The sequence below is a fragment of the Orbicella faveolata genome, unplaced genomic scaffold (genome assembly GCF_042242905.1).
Source record: "Orbicella faveolata isolate gen_17 unplaced genomic scaffold, um_ofav_v1 contig_13, whole genome shotgun sequence".
NCBI classification, from domain to species: Eukaryota; Metazoa; Cnidaria; class Anthozoa; order Scleractinia; family Merulinidae; genus Orbicella; species Orbicella faveolata.
The window spans coordinates 30,889,678-30,910,494 of record NW_028301540.1 but is presented as its reverse complement, the minus strand read 5'-3'; the positions used below and the strand labels follow the sequence as shown (position 1 = coordinate 30,910,494).

At 38.2% G+C, this 20,817-nt stretch overlaps 2 protein-coding genes across 2 annotated transcripts; both read left to right on the top strand.

Moving 5' to 3' along the window:
• The first annotated feature begins 221 nt into the window (after positions 1 to 221).
• On the top strand, positions 222 to 18,521 carry LOC110054255 (protein disulfide-isomerase A5-like). Its single transcript, XM_089285732.1, is given in 29 exon segments — positions 222 to 385; positions 521 to 650; positions 1,146 to 1,233; positions 1,890 to 1,964; positions 2,626 to 2,671; positions 2,957 to 3,049; positions 3,584 to 3,644; positions 3,887 to 3,954; positions 4,129 to 4,220; positions 4,468 to 4,536; positions 4,633 to 4,769; positions 5,682 to 5,749; positions 5,992 to 6,073; positions 6,280 to 6,292; positions 6,431 to 6,496; positions 7,357 to 7,496; positions 7,600 to 7,670; positions 8,056 to 8,120; positions 8,266 to 8,498; positions 9,030 to 9,097; positions 9,565 to 9,629; positions 10,321 to 10,402; positions 10,967 to 11,048; positions 11,391 to 11,403; positions 12,019 to 12,087; positions 12,321 to 12,457; positions 13,154 to 13,221; positions 13,483 to 13,564; positions 18,216 to 18,521. Coding segments are annotated over 29 exon segments (2,322 nt in total). The 5' UTR covers positions 222 to 337; the 3' UTR covers positions 18,227 to 18,521.
• Positions 18,256 to 20,532, top strand: LOC149115950 (uncharacterized). Its single transcript, XM_089285424.1, has 2 exons — positions 18,256 to 18,385; positions 18,616 to 20,532. The coding sequence occupies exons 1-2, from the start codon at positions 18,256 to 18,258 to the stop codon at positions 19,773 to 19,775; spliced, it is 1,290 nt and encodes a 429-aa protein (XP_089141550.1). The 3' UTR covers positions 19,776 to 20,532.
• Positions 20,533 to 20,817: the final 285 nt, after the last annotated feature.

Genomic DNA, 20,817 nt, shown 5'->3' with positions numbered 1-20,817 from the left:
TGCAAAGACTAGCATATAAAAAAGGCTGTGATTGGATAATGTTTCTAGAATTCTCCAATCAGCGATCTGATTTTATTGGAGAATTCTTAAAAAATACTGCTGAGCAATACTCTCAGGGTCTCCTATTCTTCTTTAGATAAAAGAATTGATTCTATTGGTCAATTAAAATCAACATTGTTAAAAGTAACCAATAAAAATGACTCTTTGAAAATTGTACTCTCCAGGGAATCTGCTCTGCCCAGTCTCCAGTCACACGTGGCAAAACATCGCTTTTGTATCGAGAAATTTTGTACTCGTGGGATCGTAGTAAACACGAATTTTAGTTCACACCATAAACATGGGGAAGAAAAATTACAGGTTAACCAAGCTTCTTTTTCTAGCATTTGTAAGTATACTTATTGTCCTTTCTTTGTTCTAGATTTTAACCAATTACATTCTTAACAACCCTTAATTTTACATGCTGTTCATTTCCTGAGTGAATTTCATACGGTGGTAAATTTGCAGTTTTATACTTTAACAGCTCGTGGGACCATCCCTTCAGGCCAAGAAAAAGGTGGACAGGAGCTCGATCGTAGAAGTAAATGATATAAAACCATTCAAGAAATTACAAAGGACTCACACGAATTTACTAGTTTTGTTTGCTCAGAGTGGTGAGTTTTACGTTGACCAAATCGAATGCACTGTTTGAAGGAATTCTTAGAAAATATTCAAAAACAATATAGCTACTATTAAGCTTAATTTACGTTTCTTATTTCCTCTGTGAAAAAGAACTTATCCTATTTGAGGCAGTATTATATTACAGCTTAATAACCATGTTTATTTCACTAAATTTGAATTTTCAAGTTCAAAATTAGCCTTAATTTAGCCCTAGGTCACTGCGTGATCAGAAATATTTGTACGAAGTCTGTTCCCGAGTGGAAATTTCGGGGATGTTAGTTGCATCGCACAAATATCTCCAATATTTTTTCCAGACCAAATATTGAATGTTAGGACTCGCATGAGTCATTATGCACGTTTGGTGATATTCTTTGGGTTTGCACTCGTCTAGATTTCTAAAATATATCAAAGTCACCCTGGAAACCGGAAAAAAATTACCGCGTTTAGTGTTAATTGCAAGCTGCTTTGTCAAACAATTCTTTTCGCAGAACGTGATGCTTCAAGTAGATTTGGAGTTCTGGCACAAGTTGCTGAGGAAATTAGAGGAAAAGGAACGATAGCATATATAAATTGTGGGTATGTTGTATTTAAATGATCTAGACAGCTGAAGATAAAAGCAACGAACACCTGCAGTAATTATCATAAATCACTCTTACTCATATTGTCACTGTTGTAAAAAAATAATGATATTTAAATTGTCAAGTTGATACTTTTCTTATATTTTTAATATATGCATTGTATTCCAATCTTAATACGTTTTTCTCCTTCTTGTATAGTAGATGAAACTTTAGTGCACTAACCTCCACGTTCATGGGTGCAAGTTTGAGAAACAAAACCTGGGTGCAGAGAAAATAGCTACTCTAGGTTGTGCTGCCTTGAGGGAAAATGGGGCTATTATCTTATAGCCCAAAGGCCTTTCTTGGATATACAAGTCCAAAACCTAGCATAGAAAGCCTTTATCCTCTCTAAAAGAGAATCTGGATCTGAGAAATTATGTCTAGATTACTGCCCAGATATCCAAACTATTTTGTGTACTTAGCTGTGGACTAGGGGAAGCCTGGGTCCAGCAACCTTCCCCTCTACCCCAACCTCCTCAACCCGCCCCCCTCCCTCCCTCAATTTAAGTAAGGGTGGTCTTATCTTCTCTCTTTTGCCTTCCAGCACCTTTAGATCTTCTACTGTTTCCAAAACTTGTCTAGAGAACTTACAATTTGTTTTGTATGTCTTCATAGGGAAAGCAAAGATACCAAAAAATTATGCAAGAAGCTTAAAGTTTCACCACAACCTGTTGTGCTTAAGCATTACAAGTAAGTTTAAACCTTAGGTAATGCTAACCTACATGTACCTGTGCAAACGTTTGCAGATAATTGCTGCACTTTCAATTGGTTGTTAGTTTCATTAAAAATCCTTATACCTATACTTATAAAAAGGAAAAAAATAGCTGAAAAGAATGAAGTAACTAGGAATATTTCCATCTTTCACAAGTTATGTCACTTGTGCATACCTCTGAGTTGAGATTCAATGTGAGAGTCAAATCTAATAGACAGATAGCAGTACGTTTATTTTACAGTTTTGTTTTATCAATAGTAAGCATTTCCAAAAGAGCCTACTTGCTCCTCTTCCCCACATATTCTTTTTATCACCCATATGCCCTCTACTCCTACTATCATGTTACCATCAGTACATTCCTGAGCACCTTCCAATCTTTCAAACTGACCACACCACCCCCCTCTCACAAATAATTATTAATATGTCTTATTAATATTATTATGTCTTCCCTACACATCCTAGCTACCCTTTTGATGAAGATCTTTTTTCTATTCTCCCTTCTCATTTTTTTCCTTACTTTGTACTAACCCTAGTTACCTTGTTCTCCCCCCCCCCCCTTCCCCCCGATACACCTAACCCTCGCTGTACTTTAAAGATTCCAGGAGATCTAAATCTTAGTCATTCTTTTCAATTTGGCAGAGATGGGAACTTCAATAAAGATTATGATAGAAAGAATACAGTTAAGGTATACTAAGTGTTTTATCCTGCGATAGTGACACTGTTGTCGATGTAGTGTTTAAGTTTATCTAGGGCTGGGCAATGTGATACAGGTATCTCTGAGAACAAGAAGTCTAATATTGTATATACAGTCTGTGTAAAAGTTTGGTTATTAAAACTGTATAGATTTGCTGTCGTACTAGAGACATCAGAACACTGTGCTATGCTGAGGCAGTACACTGTATTAGCACAGTGATGTTGATATTCCATCTTTGACTTTTGTCCTTTGAAAATAACCTTTGTATCTCTGCAGTCAATGATAAATTTTTTGAATGATCCTTTGGGAGAGATGCCATGGGAGGAAGAAGAAGGCACAGAGGATGTACAGCATATTCACACTAGAGGGGTTAGTAAATTATGTGAAGTTCTAAACATTTCAAACTTGTCATGATTTTTCAAGTTGACCAATTAAATCAGCTATACAAGGGTGCATGAAAACCTGGAAGTCCTTCTATTGATGTTTCCCATACTCCATACTTTGTGGATGAATTCTTTCAACAACAGGTAATTTCTTTAATAGCATCAAGGGAAAAGCAAGCATACTCAGCCGTAACAGGTGTTGGGGGTTACAACCCTTAATTGCAGCCCTGATATCGATAGCCATGGTAGAAATATTTAATCACAGCAGTCAAGGTCAAATAAAAATATATATAAGTTTTATCATTATTAATTACCCATTTTAATCCCCCACGGAAGTTTTTTTTTTCTAAGACCACCCAAACCCCTCTGGAAATTCCAATTAAGCTTCATATATTTCTTTAAATTTTTTGGTGTTACAGAACCCCCCACTCCCCAGGAAATTCCAATCCCTCTTGTGGGGGGATATTTTCTGGAACTGCGCAATGTTATTCTTAATTATATAATTATTTTATTTTTGCAGGAATTTGTTAAACTGACAACAAAAGAAAAGAAACCAGCTATGGTCATGTTCTATGCTCCATGTAAGTTGAACTGTCTTCCAAAACCTTGTACATAACAATTTTATATGTGCCTGTGATTTCAGATATGGCTTTCATTATTTTTTATATAACAACAATGTCATGATCCATGCCTGGATGTTGTGTGTTTAACTGTAATGATCAATCATGTCTTCACATCTTTTTCTGCAGTTCAAAGATATGATCTTTCATATAATTATTCCCTTGTACTTTGTTGTTATTCATTGCTTCTGTTTCCTCTGCAGGGTGTGGATATTGTAAGAAGTTAAAACCTGACTTTGCTTTGGCAGCTACTGAACTCAAAGGAGAGGCTGTGAGTCCTAACAATATCAAATGTTAGATATAGTAAATTGGATCTTATTATATTAAATAAATTTGTGTGACCAACCTCTCGTCTGTAGTGATTGTTTATATTTTAATGCAGTTGCCTTCATGTATTTATTTCAAAACGTAATAAAGTTAAGTCACAAACTATTTTCTCCATCAGATAATGGCTGGTATGGATGTAGACACATATGAAGGATATCCTATAAGAGAACAATTCAACATCACTGGATTTCCGACTTTGATATATTTTGAGTAAGATGTTTAATATACTATTTTAATTAATAAATATTTAAATTTATATTAAAGTTAAATCACAGTAGATATTAAGTGTCCAGATACCTTTGAGACTATGTGCACATGTCAGTGTGTGCCCAGTGAAAGAAGTGTCTGTTTGAAGCGGGCATTAAAAGTTGGAAATTCGGTACATATTATGCTGTTCTTATTAGCATAGTTTAACCTACTTTTGACCCCTTTTCTATCATTAATATGACTTTTTCAGAGGTGGTGAAGAAAAGTATCGTTATTCAGGAAAACATGACAAAGATTCTCTTGTAGAGTGGATGAGAAAGTGAGTAATGTAAAAGCTGTGTTTCTCCTTGGAAGCCAAACCCTATTTTGGGTTTTAAAACTGCAGTACAATAAAGTGATTTTTGTTTCATTTTAGCCCTGCACCTTCAACTCCTCCCCCTAAAGAAGAAGAATGGAGTGACGTACCCAGTGAAGTCATCCATCTTAAAGATGACACATTTGACGACTTTATTGCTAACAATCCTTCAGTCCTGGTCATATTCTATGCTCCATGTAAGTATCTTTGAAACTTGCTTTCAGCATGATATGAGAACTTGAGCACTGACAACTGCGACCCTGACAACAACTCCTTGTAAAAAATAAAATAATTTAATATCTTACAGAATTAGATCTGTTCAGAGTATCTATAGGTCTCAGAACTTGCTCAATTTGATTATGTAATGTCTGTAATGTCAGTGTTCAATTCCAAATAAATAGGCAGAACTTAGTCATTTCACATTGTTGTTGTGCAGAGGATGGCAAAGAAATGTACAAAGACTTATAGCACACCTGCACAGCTATTGTTCTACTCACTGATAAAGCCTTTTTGTTTGGTGGCATTCTTGTTGGCATTGCCATTGTGGTTTGCTTAAGTTCTCCATTGTTAGTGGGTGGGTTAGTGGGTGAGATTCTGGTCCAACCATCTGAGCAACGAAGAGCTGTACGAAGCCACAGGGAGTATGCTAGTGTCAGTCCTTATACAAGTGAGAAGATGGCGATGGTTAGGGCATGTATTGAGTATTGAGTATTGAGTCCTGACAACATCTCGAGGACTGCACTGACGTGGGCACCTGAAGGTAAGAGGAGGCGAGGTCGGCCAAGAGAGATGTGGAGAAGAACTGTGGAGAAGGACAGGAACAAGCCCGGATGGCACACATGGGGAGCTGCTGCTGCATTGGGCTCAGACGTGGATGGCATGATTTTCTGGCCAGCCTCAAGAGTCCTCATGGTCCCGATGCGGATGAGTGAGTGAGTGTGAGTGGGTGGGTGAGGTCAGATGGGACAGAATGCCCTCGGAACAAGACACAGTGTGTTGTGCCACCCTAGCCTGTCCACACTGATGATAGATTAAACATCTGCTAACCTGTCACTAGCTTACTGCTCATGGCTTTTAAGATACTGAATCTTGTTTTTATTGAATCTTAGGGTGTGGTCACTGCAAAGCTATGAAACCAGAGTACACTGATGCTGCTAAGACTATGAAGGATGAAGAGGTATCGCCAGTAAATAGTTTATGTTACTCTATCTTTTAGTTTTGTGCTTAAAAGTGCTGCATATATGTACATGTAGTTCTGTCTATATAATCTTGAGTCCTAGAACACAGTGCTCAGATTTTTGCTTGTACACCATAATTAAGTTGTTGTTGAAAGATGTGAATATTTATCATAATATCATTCTGAGGGATCCCAACTGTTGTGTTCCTCTGACGTGTTGACGAAGAGTTTATTCATTTTAGGTGTCAGGTATTCTAGCAGCAGTAGATGCTACAAAAGCAAAAGAAGTAGCAAAAAGATTCAATATTGAGGGCTACCCAACAGGTAAAAAATGTCACTGTATTCACTGACTTGCAGGTAAAAATCTTATCAAAATTATTGTTGTTTTTCACTTATCTCTAGTCGTGGTGAATAAGTACTTACAAGTACTGTATTGAAAATAATTTTCACACTGCCACTGTGGTCTCAATTTTGTCGTAGCTTTGTTCCTCAATTAATGGATTTTTTTTTCTTTTCTTATTTATTTGCAGTGAAATATTTCAAGTAAGTTTAAAGTTCTTAACTTTTTCAGTTCTTAAAGTTTCCTGTGTTCAAGTTTTGTTAATTTTGTTAATATTTAAAAATATGTTTTTACAGCTAGAGTTGAAAACCATTTTTTGTTACGTTATCACTGATTTATAGAGACGGTGAAGTTGCCTTTGATGTGAATGAGAGAACAGCTGATAAGATTGTTGAATTTATGAAGGAGTAAGTGAGAGCTGTGATCATATTGTGATTTAAGAAAGCACACCGCGTGAATATGATGTCTTGCAGATTCTAAAGTGGATTTGCCTATTACAGGGCTTGACTTTTTGGTAAAAACCCTTGGGGCCAGCTTGCCCCTAAGTTTTCAGATTTAGTTACCAGCAAAAGTATTTCAGTGAAAAGCATGAAAAGTTAGTCGTCAGTGAGAAAAATCTGTTGCATTGGCAACCCCAGTGGTTGCAACTTCGAGCTCTGTATTAGATGCACGTGCATGTACAGTGTAAGTGGCAAGCATGAGAAGCTTGTATTCGTACAAATGTCTATGCAGAATTAGCACTTGATACATAATTATTGCAGAACTCTGACGCCAGCCAATTGATTTTCTTATTCCAGCCATATCACTATCAGAACTGGTCGGAACTAATTGAGAGAGAGTTTTGATCATGTTACCACTGGTCACATACTTACTGTGGAATTGGACCACTGAAGACTTTTGATAATAAATAACGATTGGAAAACTCTGACCATTCATCAGTGCTGGCACTAAACTTTGGTTATTGCATGCAGAGGTACATTTGCTTCTCCCCCCAGATGGTATTCTAGTCCTTGAAGGTTACTTGGTAGTATTTTTTGCAGTTTGTTCCAAAAACATGCCAGTACTAATTTTGTAGAGAAAAGTACAATACTATGAGTAATTAAAAGTGTCTAAGTTCACAAAGACATAACACGATGTCAAGTGAACTTACATGTACTGTACCTAATGGGCAGTGCAGTTTAAACATGACTGCCAAGTCCATAGTCTCAATTGCATTGCCATAAAGGAATCAGTAGATGATCTGTGTTTATCTTCTTTCTTTCTCCAGTCCAAAGGAGCCACCCCCTCCCCCTCCCCCAGAGAAAAATTGGAGTGAAATCCCCAGTGAGGTGAAGCACCTTACAGACGAGACATTCAAAGGCTTTCTTAAGAAGGAGAAACATGTCTTGGTCATGTTTTATGCTCCATGTAAGTAGCAGACTTACATGTTGGTTTCACATGTGTCAAGTTTAAGTGTGCTGTGTTTATGTTAAGACAAGTTCAAATGTGTTATGTCCTGTACCTGTGTTAGGGTGTGGTCACTGCAAGAAAGCTAAACCAGAATTTATGGATGCTGCCCAACATGATGCAGACAACAACAAGGCAAGGAAGTTGTCTTCGTTTCTGTGTGGTGTTTCATTCCTGTTTTGGAAAAATGATATAATTGTTGTGCTTTATTATGGGAAGCAGCAAAGTCTTTTCTGTACTAGAACTATATGGCAAACAAAATGTTTTTTATCTCTGTAACTAGTTTCTCAGTCTCCATCATAGATAAATATTGATAGCAAATTATCTGAAAATATGAGTAGCAAGTGGCACTTTGAAGTGTCTTTATGGCTGTATGGCATCTAGTCTAGTTCTGGCCCTCCGAACTCTCTGTCGCACATGTGTTGTGTGGCAGAGAGAGAGGGCCAGAACTGGATTAGTATGGTGTAATAATATTATGGTTTAATAGTGACAAATATTGCTTTTCTTGTTGACTGATCAGGTTGCTTATGCTGCTGTTGACTGTACAGTTCACAGTGCTGTGTGTAGCCAGTATGATGTCCATGGGTATGAATTGCCTTTTATAATCCTTTCTTGATCTTTGAAACTGAAGGTTGATTATTTTCTTTATTCTCATCACCTGTTTCCATGGAACTGTGTGAACACTGAAAGGAGAATTTATATGTTGATTGTTCATGCTGTTGTGTTTCAGATACCCCACTTTCCGTTACTTCAACTATGACAAGAAGGACTTCAAGTACACTGGGAGTCGGGTGGCTAAGGATTTCATCCAGTTCATAGAAGACCCCCGTGAGGGTCCCCCACCTCCACCCCCTGAGCCAGAATGGAAAGACATTCCAAGCTACGTCACTCATTTAACTGACGATACTTTTGATGACTTTATGAAAGCTCACGATTCAGTTCTTGTCATGTTCTATGCACCATGTAAGTTGTGTTATGAGTGTCAGATTAATTTAGCTGTTTGAATTTCGGCAGTTTTACCAAGCAATTTATTTTAAGGAACTGTGGAATTCAATTTTTTGAACCTCCAAGGCGGAAACGAAATTGATTTGAAACCTCGAATAGTTTGAGAAAATGGGATCAAATTGCAGTGTTCAACTGAGGAGAGGGTAACTTCGAGAAAGTGGGATTCCATCGTTTCATCAACACGAAAATCCTCTGAGACTTCTTTGTTTGCTTTATCACCATTCCAGTGAAAGAACTATAATGGTTTTGCAGTAAGCAAATGACTGGAATATCACTAAACGATCACAAACGGGAAGCAAGATTTTTGATATTACTATTTATGGATGTGATGTACTTACCACAAAGAACAACGATGGCGGCTTGTGTATTCTCAGGTTGCTTAACAATGAGCGAGCTCCATAGAGCAGTGTTCAGTGTTTTTCTTCTTAGGGTACAACAGGCGAGACCTTGACTCACGTTTCAACTGGAACATATTCATTCGTATTTCAGGATGTGGTCACTGCAAAGCAATGAAACCAGCATACAGGGAGGCCGCACAAGAGTTGCAGAGCAAAAACGTGCGTATACATAATTAGGAGGGAAATTTCTTCTTCAATTATTGCTATTTGTAAGACTGGCACTTAACTCAAAAGTAACGCAGCCACGTAAAGCGAAAGGGTGTTGCTACTCACCCTGGGTGAGTAAATCACAGATTGATCCCAGCAGTTTGTCAAGTGTTACGCTCGACTGACAATCCACATGTACTGATGTAGACGACTTAATCATTGATGGAGTGAGGCAAGCAAGAATAAAGTGTTCTGTCCAAGAACACCATGGGCTGGGCTCAAACTCCAAGTGGTTACCTCCTACCTATGTTTCTCTTGTCTAGCACTCCAAAAGTAAAGCCAGCGTGCCTTAAAACTGCACTCCATTTAAGAAATAGAAACATATGCCCTATCGAGTTTTAGTATAAATCTGCTAGCGTTCTATATTACGAATGTCGTTCGCTGATTGGCTACGCTACTCACTATCTATTCTGTTGTAGATAGTGAGTAGCCTAGAAGTGTGCGATTATTGTCAAAATGGGGGCCGTTTCTTTGCGTTTTCGAGGTGTCTGTGAAGAGGATTGAGAAAACGTTTTGAACGATTTATACTAAAACAATTAGATTATTCGCTCTCGATTTCTATGCCTCGGCAACTGTCACGCGATAGAAATCTCGAGCTCATAATCTAATTGCTTAAGGTCATTCCCCAGTATTGCATTGCGCATCCCTACTGCGCATAGTTTCACGCGTGATTAGCGCGCGCGCATTAAAAAATGGCGGCTTTTTCTTTACGGCGGACCTCGCCATAGAGGTAAATCATCATTTTCTCGCAAACGATTAAGGTGACCTATCATTTTTTTTCTGTTTTTTTGAATTGAGTAATAGATTTCTCTCTGTAAAATAAATATGGACCAATTCTCAGTGTAGAACAAAAGACAATCGTCGGAAAGGTGAATTTAGCAAGCAATCGTGACTACAATCATAGTGCTATTATAAGGATTTAATGCGTATAAACAAGGTGCTGTTGCTCCTAATCGAACATGGGGACCCCTCATTTTTATTTCAAAATTTAAGTTCCTATAATATAAACAATCAATAAGCAAAGTTTCACAAAAATCTCAGTGCAGGTTCTATTTCAGTGGAATGACCTTAATAGAAACACCAGATTAAACCAATCACCGCGCGTGTTTTCTTTAAGCTATTTTCTAAAATCATTTATCACACCGTTTATTTCTGTTTTCTTTTGATCACTGCAGGCTCGTAGCGTGCTTGCAGCGGTGGACTGTACTAAAGAGAAATCACTGGCGAAGAAATTTGACATTGGAGGATAGCCTACAAGTAAGCTCAATCATGTCAGTACCGATTTCACGTTTTGCTTTCACTGGCGACTTTTAGTAGTGCATTTTGGGAATCGCTTGTTTAGCCACCCTTTAGATGTGCGATTACAGATTTTATTGTTCAGGCGGGGAGGAGTGAAAGGGCACTTTTTATAACATTACACGTGTGTGTTTCCGTTTCACGGGCAACTTACCTCGTTTCCGTTGGTAACAATATCAACAGCCGTTGGTCGCCTGTCGCGTCGCCTACAATTTCGCGCGCTTTGCTGCCAATTGACGTCAAAGGCGGACAAGTTGCCAACGGATACGGAGCCAGTTGCTCGTGACAACAACACGATTTTTACGTTAAAACTTGGTGACCAAACTTTCGTCTCGCCTTACTCAACTGATAATCGTAGTAAATACATTTTTCAGTCTAGAAAATGAGTGTGAACCCAGCTACGAAGTATTTGACTCACGGAGTTTTGTGCATCCCGTGTGTCTCTGACTGTCTATTTGTGATTATGAGTCTTTATTGTAGCGTCCGCGAAATATTCTTCAGTTAATAAATGTTTTTCTTCGGTAGATTCCTGGTGGCCTAGGCGCAGTAGATTGCACTGCGGAGAAAGAACTCTGCACTGAACAGGAAGTCAAGCGTTATCCCTCATGTGAGTACATCACTTCCTGTCATGCGCAGATCAGTACAGTAACTCGTGAATAGATGATTTAGTTATGTGTTATCCAGTCTAACTTCACTTTGTCTTGTTCGTGAACTTGTTAGGCCCTGTGTTAAGTACATTACATTAGTTTTTACCTAAATTCCCTTTGCAATTCACTTTCATTCCCTTTTCCTTAGACGAAAAAAGACGAAGCGGGCATGTTAATGTTTAGAAATACTTTGAACTGAAATTTGTAATGCTTCACTTGTTGTTGTTGTTGTAGTTGTTGAAAGTTGACAGTATTAAAATTACCTTTTTTCCTTTCCCTTCTTTTGAATTCAAATGGAACAGTGAAATACTTCAAGTAAGTATTGTAAGTAAGTAACAAAGTAAGGACTTAGAAAATAATTTTTTTCGTAATTTTGTTTCCTATCTAAAAATCAGACACCTGCTTAATTCGCCGAATCGCACGACATCCAAATGATCTTAGAATGACTCAACAAGATTTCCAGTACTATTCTTGTGCTTTTATTGAACTTATCTGATTAAACGCCCTTCTCACAGTCTTACCTTCTCGGCTTGTTCTCATTTGGCTGTGATTTCAGTCGAACCTCGCTATTTCGAACTCTCAAGAAAAGCAAAAAACAGTTCGAAATAGCGAGCGTTCGAAATGGCCGATAGTCAATGACTGAAGGGCAAATCCAAGAGAAATAGTTTTGAATTCGAAATAACGGGGAATTTCAAATAACCGAGTTCGAATAAGCGAGGTCCAACTGTACAAATTTATTGGATTTGCGAAAGGTTAAATTATTAAACAGCTTCAAAATCGCGATAATTGTAGTTTTACGAGAGATATGTACACGTCACCGCTAATACGGAGACTTCATAGTGTCTTCTTACCTCGTCAGAAATGGCGAAAAGATTGTTTGATTGACCAGAAAATCAACTGATACAGTGTTCATTCCTTTACGGTTTACAGGGATGGCGCGTTTGCCTTTAAGTACGCCAAGAAAAGGAAAGCTGAAGATATGCTCGCTTTCATGAAGGAGTAAGTAGAGGCGATTTAAATGGCTCCAAAAGAAAATTGAAGATAGTTTTTGGTTTCGACATTTCGTTGAGCATTTCCTCGTCGCGCTAAAAAAAGCAGCCAAAGTGACCAATCTGTAGGTTTATGAAGAACGTAGATTATGCATCAATATTTACCTGTAAAGTAATTCTGACGCCAAGAGACATACTGACAAAATTTTGTCTCAAGATGGTTTCTGTTTGTCTGTGTTCCAGTCCCCAGAAGCCCGCCCCGTCTCCACCGCCACCTGACTGGAGTAAAGAGCCTGGTAAGGTGCATTTCCTTACGAACGAGACGTGGGATAAATTCATAGAAGAACATTCCTCAGTGCTAGTCATGCTGTTCAATCCTCGTAAGTAAGCTGTTAACTTTGATCGGTTTAAAATACTTATACATAGGCCCTTGATTACGGTTTGGTAATGTATTTTAGGTAGACTGTTTTTGTCAACAGCAGAAGACAGAACAACTTATCGGCAAAACTCGCAACAAATTCCCACCGCAATTTCGCTCGTTTTGGAGTCGTAAGTTCAAATCCCACCGAGGCCCTCCCTTCCAGGGCTAACGCTCAACTGAAAGAAATACTTGAGTTGATTTTTTGCTCTCCAAAGTACTTTACGGGTTAATTCTTTACTTCCGATCCAGCTTCAGACTTATCGGTAACCGGGGTAACATATAAAGAACCACGTGTTTTGCAGGTGGCGTTCACGTGTCAGTCAAAAGAACTGGTGCAAGTCTTTTATTGGTTTACCGGAAACAGAAAGAGCATTTTAAATGTTTTGATGTTTATCAAAACTTGATGCCTGAAATAAGTCCTTTTTTTGAAGTAATAAAATTCTAACATGGCACCCAGGCTTCAGGGAGTAAAGTAAAAGAAGTAACATCGAGAGTGACGAATGATTTCTCTTGTTTTATCATATTCCCCTAAGCCTCCTCACCAAGTTAGGACTATAGTATTTCGAAAGTGGCCTTTTAAGATCGTAATGTAGAGGTGTGCGTTTTTGATGATTGTTTTTTAATTGTGTTGTACAAACTTTTTTTTTCTCCTAAGGCTGCGGTTATTGTAAATCCATGAAGCCACACTACTTCAAAGCCGCAGAGATCCTGAGTGAGGAACTCGTAAGTCATCCATACGAACATTCTAACTTTGGGGAGAATGCTCTTGGCAATGATTGACAATGTTTACCAAGTTTATTTTCAGCCTCGCCATAGCAAGCTTCCTTCATTTCCTTATGTTTTTTTCTGTCATTTTTTAAAGCAGTTCAACAAAATCACATCATATTTGTTGGGTTTTCTGTTATCTAGGACTAGCTATGATTTCTGCCTCCGTTGTTTAAGTTTGTTGCATCATTGACTAACACCAATTCTTCTTTCATGTAGCCATCTGTGGCGTTAGCCGCCATTGACTGCACTCAATTCTGGTCCTTCTGTAAACAAATGGAAATTGCAGGATGTCCCACAGGTAAATTTCGTCGCTTATTGATAATTTAAACTTACTTTAGGCTCTTGTATAAAATGCGCTACGTTTTCTATAGTTAACGATGCAGTTTCTATGAAGAATTGTACCGCGTACAGTAAAGAATATTTGCGTTCTAAGTAGCTCTGCGAAATGCAGAAGTGCCTTGCACGAACGGTCGCGAAGAGCTTCCTCTCCTTAAAACACAAATGTCGCACGGAGAAAATGGTATTTCTGAGTTGCTAACATCAGCTTGAAATTGATGCTTTACCCTCATGTTCACCGCTTTCATTCTACTCAAATTCTTCAGCTGTCTGTTTGAAAGATTTGACACCAGACGACAGATGCAAATAGATAAATAAATTCCTGGGAAGACCAAAAGAAAAACATTAATGGTTTCTTGACTTTAAAAATCTTGAAATTTTTCAAAAAATGATGCTGCGTGCACACAACTTCAATTTCAAATGACAATTCAATCCGAGCGATCTTTCTAAGGCACAAAGTTTAATACGTCGAGAGTAATTGGAAACGGTTATTTGAAGTAAAGTTTAAGTAGAATTCTACTAACACAATTAGATTATTATTATTTCTGTGAGGTGATAGTTGATTCGGCCTTCGGCCTCATTAACTATCACCTCATAGAAATCGAGGGCGAATAATCTAATTGTTGATCAGTGTAAACCTACTGGCGTTCTATCACGAATGCCGTTCTCTGATTGGCTACGCTACTCACTATCTATTTAAACAATAGAGTGTTCTTGTTGAGGAACTATCGGCTTATAGTTGCCCCGCAACTACAAGCCGAGAATTTCCACGGACGAGTACTATCCATCCGGTATTTTCCTCCGACGGGCACTATAGACTGATAGTGTCTCTCCCCAGATTTAAACCAATAAGAATAGGAGAAAATTAAGTGGTGAACTATAATCTGTGATAGATGGCGAGTAGCGTAGCAGTGTGCCCTTGTTAACAAAATGACGGCCGCTTCCTGGCGTTTCGAAGTCTTTGAAAAGGATTTGGATAAATTTTTGAACGACTAGTAGATTTATACTAAAACAATTAGGTTATGTAATTGACTCGGGCTGCGCTCCCGTCAACTATCACGCTTTATAGTCCACCACTACTATAACCTATAATCTCCGATTCTTGTTGGCTTAACATTGATCACGTGACGCGACAATTTTCATCCGCGGAGAGACACTATCAGTCCATAGGGCCTGTCCGAGGAAAATACCCGGATGGATAGTAGTCGTCCGTGAAAATGTTTCAGTAAACAAGCGGGCTCATAGAAAATAAACAATTGAAATTGTATTAGGTGGGTTTTTGTCTGTTTTCTTTTTCAAATTTACATTTGGCTTTAACGGCTTTCATCTAAAAAAGTTGAAAATAATGCAATATGATATTTGGTGGTGCGCGGAAGAAGATTTAGTGGTGAACAATAAAGACAATAGAGTGTCTCGGAACGATCGATCTGATAGCTGTCCCTTGGAAATTTGATGTTCTTAAACTAACGTATTTGCTAAAGGAACTAAATAGTTAGCAACTAGTTTCTGTTGAGGAACTAAATAGTTCCTCGAAAGAAACACTCTATTGTTTAAATAGAAATCTCGAGCTGTACAGGCCCGCAAATGATCCCCGGACCGCAGATGATCCCCAAATTGGACCGCAAATGATCCCAGGACCGGAATTGATCCCCAAATTGGACCGCAAATGATCACCGCACCAGAAAGGGCGCCTCGCAATAAAAGAGGGCAACGTATGGACTCAAGAGTTTGGACAGTGGATTAAAAAATTATATAATCGATTTTTTTTTTATCCATGTGAAACTCAGAAAACTGTGAACACTTTGATTTGATTCTGAAAGATTAACTGTGAACTTAACCAATTACATTTAAGTTCCGCGGGGATCTGTTTCTCGAAAGCCCCGGAAACTTTTTGGGCCCGCAAAGCAATTTTTAATTTATCTGCATCTAAAAACAAAGAGGCGTAACGCCTGAAACTTTTTGTATGAAGAGAACCTCTCTTCATGTTAAGAATATCATGTGAATAAAACAGCTCTGTAATCATAAGGTTTGAAGATTTCGCTACGGCTTTCCGGGTGCGAAAACTTTTCGGAACCTTCGAGAAACGGGCCCCAGGACACGCGAGACTGAAACTTCAAAACCACAACTGATTACAGCTCCTGTTTGCGGTTCATTTTCTCAAGGTTAACTGGCTTTTTCCTTGCTGTGCAATATTCCATTGGTTTCACGTTTTTCTGAGTTTCACAGTAATACTACAATATTTTGATAACGTGAGCGAAATGCACAGTATTATCGATTTAAATGCAAATTTCACAGCTTTTTAAAACATGAAACCAACGTCACGGAATCCTGTGTTTGAAATTTGTAGTTTAGCTAGGTACTTCCCCGAACCTCCGGGCCTGAGATGCGTGATATGTTCACTATACCCTCAAAGTTGGAGACAACTAAGAATTCCCAACTGAATTGACTGCAGTTTTCGCGCTGCTTTCGGCACAGAAGAGATTATTGACAGTAAAAAGAAAATTGCACGAGCAAAAGCAACAGCTCCACTCGTACGGCATTCAAGGTAAATAAATCGTTTATGAATTTATCCAAAGAACACTGGGGTAACTCGCACAAAGAACTCTTCTGCACTTTCATGGACGCCCCTGTCTACCAAGGACGCAGGTATAAGAAGTGTACAGGGAAAAGTTCTAAGTGGTTAATTAGATAGCAGAGGGTTCATGTTTATTTTTGCGGTGCGTTTCCCAAACGAAAAATTTATACAGTTGACACATGTCAATTTGGTATTTTGCGCAGTCTGCTTAATGTTTTATTTTGCTGCTTTAATTATACATGAGGTATGTTGAGGCCACAAGTGTAATAATTGAGCCAGTTATTACATTTGAGGCCAACTGTTATTACATTTGGAGCCAGTTATTACATTTGAGGCCAATTATTACACTTGTGGCCTCAGCAACTGAAGGTACTGATCCTGTTTTCACCTAGGATAATTAAAAAATATTTATATCCATCCATAGACTTTTCGTGGAGTCCACGCCATTCCTAACTTTTTGCCGTGGAATCATTTCCGGTCCCGGGATGGTTTGCGGTCCGGGATCATTTCCCTGTATAGTCCCCTGGTCTTAAATTGGCCTTGCTTCCATATTTCACAATGTTTTAGTAGACAATTTATGAATTTCCTGTGAAAAAGGAACCAGATCCCCCCTCCCCCTGGGGCAGATCGTGGATGCAAGATGCATGCAGTCGGGCTCCTAGGTCAGCGGTAATTTTTCAAGAAAATTCAAAGTCGAGTGTCTCAGCTGGTGAAGAAAGTCATTCAGATCCTTTGAGGGTCACCACAGAGGCAAGAACAAGACTGAGAACTTCAGCGAAAGCGGCAATTTCAGGAGAACGCAAAGTGCAAGTAAATCCAGCAAAAAAAAAAAAAACAAGCGAAATGTCCGCGCCACAGCCGATCCAGATGTGAGTGCTTGGGAGAGCCAACTGGTTTGTCTCCGGCCAGTTGGGATTCTTTATTTCAGTTGTTTGCTCGGCCCCACTAGCACTTGTGCTATAACACTGCCGAGGGTAAATAAAGGTCATATATTTTTTTTATATTTTATTATAGATAAAATGATTTCAAAGGGCTGAAAAGACAGCATCTTACTGTGGTGTCGGGTAAACTCAGATGTGATGCACGCGAGGACACCGTGTCCTAAACGAAAAGCTCTGTTATAAAGCACATTGCATCCCAGAAACATATTAAATCAAAGAAAGTTATTGCAAAAAGCACGAAAAAGGACCAGAGTATTGTAGACCTGATGAAAAGAAACGACGGACGATCAGTGCCTTGAAAATGACGTGCATTTCTATATACTGGTAGTCTGGTGCAACATAAGTTGGTTTAGGTTAAGGACAAGTTTACATGCGTTTAGCAACTCTGATTGCAGCAGTTAAATTACATGAAAATGGTTAGAAGTCTTGACAACAGCTACAACAATTTTATTGGTACTAGTATTTTTACTAGATTAATATTAATATTGATGCGTAGCTTTAATCATACATTAAATTTGGTTTTAATGGAAGACAAAGGTATTTGACAACGCTGGTTACGTCTCAAAATTGCACAGAAATGCTTAGAAATCTTACTTTTATTGTACAATTTGCATATTTTTGCATCAAATTAAATAAAGGAAGAGAGCAACAATTTTTTTTTGATTTTTGGGGGAGGGCAATTTTTGAGCAACGTCTTTACAGAAAGCAACTTTTGACTTTTTTGGAGCAACTTTTGAGCAATTTTTTGGGAAATCTCAAGCAACCTTTTGGGAAACTCTCGAGTAACTTGTGGAAAGCCCTTCTTAAACCAGCGGGCTCAAGGACGTTCCTAGCACGAAATTGTCCACTCGAAAGACTAGAATACGACAACCCAATGTAAAACACTAACCATAAGCCCTCAAGTACGCATTGCGGACCGTTTATTTTATTCCTGTTAGGATATAAGCCCCTCCGTTTATAAGCCAATCTAAAAACCCTTACGATGTTGTATAAGCCCGAGGCTTTTAAGCGGCAGTTTACGGTATATTTTACTTTTATCATATTTCTCTTTATCCAAATTAACATTAGCATGATTCCGGTTTTTTCTTCTTTTTGAGGCATAAGGTGAGCCCTTACTGTCCCAACCACAAAGCAGCGATGTCACGCCGTCTTTGTCGCATGCTCAGATGGCCCATTCTTGCCATATTAGTCATTGCAATGGTACTTTTTACAGGAATATTTAAGTATCAAGAAGAAATAGTGAAAAAAGCAACCATCATTGTGCCAGGTAAGCCAAATGTCCAATAGACTGCGAACAGTCTCTCTTTTGCTCGAAAAAAAGATTCGTGCTACCTCTAATAAAATAAGAATGTATGTCACTACGTCTTGTTTTAAGACAGTTCTTAAAAAAAAAAAAAACGAAAGATGTTCCTTGAGGAATTTATTATATTATATTTATTATTTGATATATTACTCCATAATTCCTCGTGATGACGGGTGCTTCTCTGTTTATTGCAGCTAAAACTACGAATAAAAGAGTTGTAAGCGCCACGAAGGAGGGACCACAAACTACATTGCAAACTCAAAAGCTTTACAGTTCTCCAGATATCTGTGGCAAAGTATGGCAGTCAAAATATCAAGCTCTGCACCAAGACATCATCAACAACAAGCGAGAAGCGAAATTTCTCGTTTACTCCTGTCCTTGGACAAACAAAGGCTGTTGTGGTTACGGCAACCGAGTTTACGCGATGGTCTCGTTGTTTTACTTGGCAATTCTTACTGATCGGGCGTTTTTGATTCATTGGAAAGCACCCAAACCGTTAGAAAGCTTTCTGACGCCAAAGAATATCAACTGGACTTTTCCGATTCCGCTTTTGGAAACACGCAAACATTACTGGAGAACTGGTGGTCATACAAACAAAGCTCTCGACGGTTGGTTAACAAAAAACACTTCAGCAGTGGTGAATTTGGTGAAAAAAGAAAATTTCAAGGTTTATTTCGATAAACCGGTGGAAATTGTAACATCGATTTTATATTTTGCGGAAGGCGTAATGCAGAAGAACAAATATCTGATGCAACGAGCGCAAGACATGGAAATCATCCCCCTGTTACCAGGCTCCCAGCGGTACGCAATGATAGGCTGCGCGTTTGATTTCCTGTTCCACACAACTCCTCGCTTGCAGAACGCTTTACAAAACACGAGAAAAAAGCTTCGTAAAAACAGCGCCTTCGTCATAGGAATTCATATTCGACTAAGGGATAAACCGTTCGGGAGAAATCATACAAGAGTTTCTGAGTCTGATTTTCCAAAATATTTCTGGTGTGCAACAAAAGTCGAACGAAAACTATTCAATCTCGGTGGTAGAAAACATGCGCGATGGTTTCTAGCGGTGGACAGTCTCCTAGTGAAAGATTATGCGAGAAAACACTTTGCAGAGAAGGTTATCACCGCAGAAAATAAACCAGAACATTTAGATATCTTCAAGAAAGGTGAAAAACCGCCTTCAGATGAGAGTATGATGGGAGTTTTACATGACCACTTCATGTTAGCCGAGTGTGACTTTCTTGTGTTGTCTGAAAGCAGCTTTAGTAGGACAGCGGTTGGTGTGGGCATGCGCAGTAGTAGAACTTACACATTTGGAGAAAACTGTTCTTTGAAATTGAAGAAACATTTTTAACATGCGTTTAAGGGGGGCCTTCTTAACTACAGATTTAGAGCAGTTGCTAAGGGATTGCTGAAGGCGATATTTGGAGGAATTGGGAAAGCCATTTTGGAGCGTTTTGCAGTGCTAAACGGTAAACTTATATGAGGGAACATTTGCTGTTAAAAAATGTGATTTCGCGTGCGTAACTAGTGCCAGTCCTAAGTCGCACGTTTAGAATTTTGGAAGAAAAGAGGAAGAGTTCTGAATTTTCTTATGAATCAGAAATAATTTAGCCTTCTTTATAACCGTACGTATGGAATTACTGTTTACCCGTTACAGAGGTAAGCTATTGTAGAAAGTCTTAATACGGGGGTTTATTACCTGATAACTTTAATGATATTGCGAGTTTTATAAAACCCATACGTAGCATTAAGCACCTGGACGTTCTTAATGTATTGACACTGATTTAAAGCTTTGGATTTAGATGCCTGTTAAGTTTTAGGGTGCTTACCATTTTTTTTTTTTACTTTTTATTTTTTATTTTTTATTATTGATACAACATAAACTACAATAGGACAATTAAAGGAGATACAAAAGATAATACAGAAGGTAATGGTGTGTGTTAGAAAAAACAATACGAAAAAGAAGATAAATACAAACTAATTCAAAGTACAACATTTTGAGTAGGAATTAATTACCAAATTAAGAATTAATTAAATTAATTTATAACTTAAGTAAGTAAGTAAAATGAAAAAAAAAACTCAAATAAAGTCTTTCCACTTTTTGCTGACATCTTCGATGGTTTTATTTTTATATGCTATTTGTTGTGAAGTATTTAATTTGTTCTTAAGTAAAGAAGGAAAGCCGTCAAAGGGTACATCATCGCTGTCTTGGATAGTACAAAAGATATAATACTTGGCTACCAAGGTGACATAGTTTAAAATGTCTTCTGATTCTGTAGTGTTATCATGCCAACCAAAAAGGATATTACGTTCGGTGAGAGTTATTATGTTTTTATGTTTTTCAAACCACCAATTTTGAAAGGCAGACCAGAAATTGGAAATTACAGAACAAA

Excerpts from the sequence above, each read along its gene's own strand:
- LOC149115950 (XM_089285424.1), top strand. The coding sequence starts at position 18,256 with ATGTCACGCCGTCTTTGTCGCATGCTCAGATGGCCCATTCTTGCCATA. Across the intron at positions 18,386-18,615 it reads AGCAACCATCATTGTGCCAG|CTAAAACTACGAATAAAAGA; the intron begins GTAAGCCAAATG and ends TGTTTATTGCAG.